The sequence below is a fragment of the Aphelocoma coerulescens genome, chromosome 5 (assembly GCF_041296385.1).
Source record: "Aphelocoma coerulescens isolate FSJ_1873_10779 chromosome 5, UR_Acoe_1.0, whole genome shotgun sequence".
Lineage (NCBI taxonomy): Eukaryota > Metazoa > Chordata > Aves > Passeriformes > Corvidae > Aphelocoma > Aphelocoma coerulescens.
Genome location: NC_091019.1, coordinates 31,639,810 through 31,645,809, shown reverse-complemented (window position 1 = coordinate 31,645,809; position 6,000 = coordinate 31,639,810). Strand labels below are relative to the sequence as shown.

General features: G+C 42.1%; 1 protein-coding gene across 4 annotated transcripts in view; it reads right to left on the bottom strand.

Annotated features, from left to right (window-relative positions):
* Nucleotides 1-1,438: 1,438 nt before the first annotated feature.
* The window catches only part of DPF3 (double PHD fingers 3), a 157,704-nt gene continuing 153,142 nt past the window's right edge, over nt 1,439-6,000 (bottom strand). For all 4 annotated transcript variants that reach the window (XM_069017509.1, XM_069017511.1, XM_069017510.1 and 1 more), the window contains 3 exons: nt 4,786-4,898; nt 3,403-3,484; nt 1,439-2,361 (listed from right to left, as the gene is read on the bottom strand). In XM_069017509.1, coding sequence (XP_068873610.1) covers nt 2,291-2,361; nt 3,403-3,484; nt 4,786-4,898 — 266 coding nt within the window. In that variant the 3' untranslated portion in view covers nt 1,439-2,290. The remainder of the gene's footprint in view (nt 2,362-3,402; nt 3,485-4,785; nt 4,899-6,000) is intronic.

Genomic DNA, 6,000 nt, shown 5'->3' with positions numbered 1-6,000 from the left:
CTGGCCACAACAGCCACAGGATTTTGTATCAGACTGAACCGTGTGATGATTCTAAAGTGCCAGATCAGCAGGGTTCAGCCACACCAACAGATGGGTGTAAATGCTCATGCAGATCAGCTGTGTCCTCCAAGGGCTTCCCCAGGGCCAGGGCAGTTCCAGGCTGGAAGGAAGATTGTTTATTTTACATTTGCTCTAGAGCCTTGTCCCAACAGGTATCAGACACCTGATGCAAGTGCACAGGCTTCCACTTTGCTCTCCCCAGACTTGATGCTCAAATTTCTTTGTGCTCTCAGCTCATTGAAAGACTGTCACATGGAAAGCACAAGGTATTGAATGAATTTTACAGGTAGCCAGTGCAGCTGCTCCAGGAGAGATTTGGTCCAATACAATTAGGATAAATACTTCCTACGTTTTTTGTAACAGGTTAAAGTACTCCTGGCTGCAGCCTGAGAAGAGGCTGGAACAGTAGGTGGGAGAATCCAGTAGCTGACACAGCTACTTTCGGTGTGTAAGCTGAACCAAAGGGGAAGCAACTAGCTAAATAATGAGGAAAAGTGCACTAGGTCAGTATAGCTCATCCTAACTAAGTGTAATTAGCAGGAGAATGAAGAAGGAATAGCTCACCAATACTGTTTCACAATGTCTTTCAAGTGTTCAGGGACATTTAATTTTGCAGAAGAGTTTCAACCAATATAAATGTGCCAAATATAATCTTCAGTGTCCTTACCTACTTGTACCAGCAACATGAGTCACATGCTGCTTGGGACTCTCAAAAATTTATATTATAAACCCACTTAAATCTATGCATAGAAAGTGATATATGACATACCCAAGAAAATGGTTATTCTGGGCTACTTGGCAGTTCAGGGAGTGGTAGGTTTTTAACCTTAAAGATGTATCGTGTAGAAAATATTTGATGTGCTCATCCTCCTAGTAATGTCTTAAATTATTCAGAGAGATTCAACTGCAATATATTTGTTTCAATGGATGCTCTCACTTAATATTTCTTCATTTCACATGTAAAGCTTTGTTTAAATAAAGTAGAACTATTCTTATTTAAATTTTTAGATCATTATGAAAATTCTTCTTTTCATATTAGGTTCAGCAAATTATTCTTTTCTTTAGAGCTGGGGAAGGTTTTTAGACAAATTGTGTCATTGGCCAAAAATACAGTTGTAGAGAATTTGGGGGAAAAATTATTTAGAAATTCAGTTATATCTTGATAATTATTTTGACAAAAAACAGTAACACTTTGGAAATGCTGAAAGCCTGGATTAGGCAACTCCCAGAAAACACAGCTTTCAGTTGCAGAACATTTTAGTTTAGAAATTTCAAAAATTAATCAAAGTGCTTCATTTGACCTTAAGCCAAAATTGTTCCTTTTTGCAACTTATGTTAGATTGCTCAGAAAACTGACAGTTTTACTTTCTATGATCAATTTAAGATGACAATTTTTCTTTTATTCAATTTTCTGAGCTAAACAAAAAGTCAGTTACATACATAAGATTTTTCACTCAGAATTTTCTGAACAAAAAGAAATTACATGTCTGGACGGTATGCTGGCATTGCAGTGGGACAGTATGCCTGAATATCCTGAAATACCAAAGGCAGTAGGCATCTGTGTGTGTACATACCAGTACTGCTCTTCCTTCAGATACACTTAAAACAGATTCCTAATGATCTGCCAGATCAGGGCATTTGATTCAATGGAGGAAGGGTCACCCCATAAAGTTTTGATCAGTGCTTCTCTCAGTGACAATGTGCTCTTCATGAACTGGGAAGTACTGAACTAAATGCAACTCTCAGAGCACCCCTCTTAAGCACCCATTCACATACAGAGTGGTTGCAGTAAAGAGATTTCCAATCAAGCCTGTGAAGATAAACACCTGGTGCTGCTCCCAGCTGAAGTACTCACCAATAATTCCTTGGGAAATATCTTACTACTTTTTCATTTAAAAAAAGACTAAACAGAAAGCACAAGGCCACATAAAATTGACTTCTCCATGTCAGTATAACCACCCTCTCCTTCCATAATGCATGTGAGCCTGTTAATGGCAAGCAGCAACCATGCATAGCAGTGAAGAGATTTCATCTGGAGCATTGGGCAAGTACACAGTCCTAGTAGAGCCCAGGAGGTCTGGCCTTAGTGACAGTGAATACCACAGATACCTCTTCCTGTATTTGAGTGTCCATTCGGTTGGATGTGGGTTGTGTCTTTGTGTTCTGGATGGGAATTGTGTGCTGGTATGGCAACACCAGGAGCAAGGTGTTTCTTGACTGCTGGAGCTCCTCAGGCCTGGTAGCCAAAAGCTGATGCTCTCTCTCTGAGCAGCTCCTGGCACAAGTGACAACTCCAGCTCCCTGCAAATGAAGAAATCCTTCTTAAAGGAATAACATAAAATCCAGGCACTCAGGGTTTATGTCAAGATTGGCTTGAATAGGATATCAGATATTCCTAATATTGGAGTTGCCTGTACTTTTCTGAAGCAGCCTCTGCTGCCCTCACTTTTGTGTCCATAGGCTTTCTACATGAGCTACAATGCTACTGGAGTGTGCATTGCAATGAGGTGTTTTATATTTTCACATTTTCAATATACCACTTCCCAGTGGAACAGAAACCTTTAGCTAATTATTAGCTGCATTTCAAAATTTTCCCCTCCTGATTTAGCTTCCTTTTTACCAAAGTTACAAACATTAGCTCCTGAATTCATGATTGATTTGTAATTATTTTTGTCTTGCCCCTCGTGTAAACCGCGGTCACTCGCACTCACAGATCTCCTTGTCCAATTCTACTGCTCTCTGAGGATTTTAGTCAGAGAACCTATAATGGTAAGAGACTGGTTCCTCTGCTCCACAGCCAAGTGACAAAGTCCAACCAGCCATAGGATAGTCCGATTGAACCCCCTGCAGAGGTCATAACTGCATACCAAAGGCAGTACTGACCACAAAACCCTCACCCTGCATGTCATAGAGTGAGGAAGGTAATTCCTCTTAATCCAGTCTCCTGACAACAGGCTCCAGATGTTCCAGAGAGGACCTCCCTGTCTGTGGCTTTCTCTCTGGGACTTAGACTTCTTAGGAAGTCCAAAGTCCCATTTCACAGGCGCCCAATTCAGTTGACTAAAATGAGGTGACCAATGACATGTGGGACATCCAAAGGTACCCATGACCCACAAAAGAGCCATGTCCTGGAAGAGGAGGAGACCAGGCAAGACTTAATAGGATACCACAGATCACACTAGACCTTCATATCTCTTAATTTTGTTTCTTTGTAGTGCTACCTCCCTTTGCTTTGCTACTGTTTCCTTAACCCTGCATGGTTCAAAACACCTTTCCGAAATTCTTCCCTTCTCCACAAAGACTTTATTGTGATTTTCAAAGCAGACTTCAGTCATATGTTACCTTCTGGGGGCTCAAAGACTGGTGGATTCAAGCAATACATGTGATAGCCACGGTCACAGTCGTCACAGAAGAGCAGCTGGTCCTGAGGCAGGGTTGTTGGAGAGACAGTAGGGAGAGAAGAAGGGGAGAAGAGAGAAAATGATGTAAATTAATCTCTTGCCAAGATGAAAACACAAGTAAGGTAACCAGCAAAGCTCAGCTGGGAATGTAGAGCTGCAGCAACAGAGACTAAGAGACTACTGGGAGTATAAAGGCTACAAGCATCATATTTGTTCATCCATGATCAACCACCATATTCCTCAGAGGCTGCAGAAAGCCTCACTAAGCACAAAGGCAGTTCAGTTTCTAACTAGAAAATCACTATGAGAAGTGGAGGAGTTCCTGTCCAAGATGGCCTCATGATGCTGGAGTAAAAGCTGTTATGCCAAGGATATGCTGTACTGAGAGAAGAGGACAGGCTTTGCTAGGCTCCAGTGTCACCATGTGCTGATTTAATTCCTTCAGAGGAAACCTTTGACTTAGTTTCCCAAAACTCAGCTGAGTAAATTTTTTGTGAAACAGATGGAAATTACATGACCCCACCATGTGGACTGCAGCTCTTTCATATATTTGGGGTGAAAAAAGTTGCTCTGAAGTATCCTGTGATTCCTAAAGCAGAACAGCTCCCTAGTTTCAGATTATTTTTTTTATGCTAAAACAAAAATGAAATCTCAGGCCTCAAATTTATTCTGCTGTAGGGAATATAGTGTTAGCTAATCACCTCCAAAGCTCTCCAGCCACTGTCAATTTTTCAAGGTTCTCACGGGCCACCAAGGGCCCTTAGCATCAGATTTTAACTGCAAATCCCACAGGGAGGACATTGCTCAGCTGCAGGCTCTGGAAATCACTGGAGTAAGTGATTAGGTGAGACCTACCATCCCAGTTCAAATAGTTTCATGTTTCCCAAGTCTTGTAATTACATTTAAAAAATCATTAAAGAAAGTAAAGAAAATCAGGGACAGAAGGAACATACTTCCCTCTCTTGGGTTATCATGTATTCACATCTGCCTCTGACTATCATGCTGAAAATACTACTCTCTTGCAGCTCCCTGCAACAGGAATTCATGGCCCCCAGCTAATTTCTATTGAAGAAGTACGCAAACCACAAGTATCAGCATCTTAAGTGGCCCTGTATGATACCCATGGTAATTTCAGCACAGACCAGTGGCTGCATGGGGACACTGGGAAGAAGCCCATCTCTGCTCTCAGGGGTGGATCTTCCTTGGAGATGCATGGAAGCAGCAGTAAAACAGCGACCCACACCATTGCCACATGCTTCTCAAGGGTGGGCACAGCAGCAGCTTGCAGTGATGCTTATTTGCATGAAAAGGTAAATGGACTCACATCGTTCTCTGAGGTCCCACAAAGGCTGCAGGATTTGCACTCAATGCATTGCCACTGATAGGTTTTAACAGCCTCAGTCATGTTTGTGGTGAACTGCAGGCAGGTCGGGTGTCCTGAGGAAGATCGGAAACAACCGTCATCGTTAAGGCTCACTTATTGCTTGTTAATTAACCGGTATTAAATTTGGGAACAAAACACACATGGACATGGACTGATCACAACATGGGCTGCAACTAACAGATACCAAAGAGGAAAGCAGGCATTAACCCTTTCGCTGCCGGGCACAAGAGAAAATCAGAGTCATCTCCACCCATTCCCCATCAGCAAAGCAGTTTTATTCAGAGCTCTTAAAAATGGTTTGGCTTTCAGTTGGTTTTCATGGGGGTTTATTTTTTTTTTTAAAGAAAACAAGAAAAAGGATGAAATCAGAAACAAACCCAATTTCAGAGAGAGACCATCCGTCTTAATAGAAATTGGACTACAGTTTCAATTAGTGTTGTTTCGACCGGAACGAAGGACCTGGTGGAAATGAGGTTATTCTCCATTTCACAGCTTCCCTTCCTGGTGTCCAAATGGGTGGAGCAATTCTGTAAACTTTGCTTAAATGGAAGCAGTAGCGTACAGAGAAGACGCAAGACAGGATGGAAGGATACAGCTTTTAATTTTTTTAAGAGCTCTGCCACTAAAGTTGGTTGGCACAGAAGAAACCAAATTGCACAGCTAACCTTCCAGGATCAAAACAAGAAACTGAAAGGAAAAAAAACCCAAGCCAACTCCCACAATGAACTAAATGAAAGGAATAAAGAAGGGAAAGCTAGCAGAACAGTCACATCTAATCGGGAAGGACAAATTGCCAGAGTTACAACCCCCGCCCCTACATGCGTGTCGACTTCAGCTTTGCAAAACAGCGGTATCACAGTAGCAGGGTCAGCAATGGGCTTTCTGGAGGGGAAAATACAAACAAACAAACAAACCAAAGGTAGGATCAGTGTTCCTTCTGCAAAACAAAACAAGACAAATACACCGCTGAAATAAAGTACTGTACTCCCAAACCACCCCTACCAGGCTGAGACATTGCCTAAGTCACCTGCAATAAGCTCCTGCCTGCCTTCTTGGAAAGCCTCATTATTAGAATCCCTCTCTGACACACGTAAGCATTAGCACTGTGCATAGTCAGGGCAGGGAGAGTCAACTGCTCATGTGTAGAAAAACTAG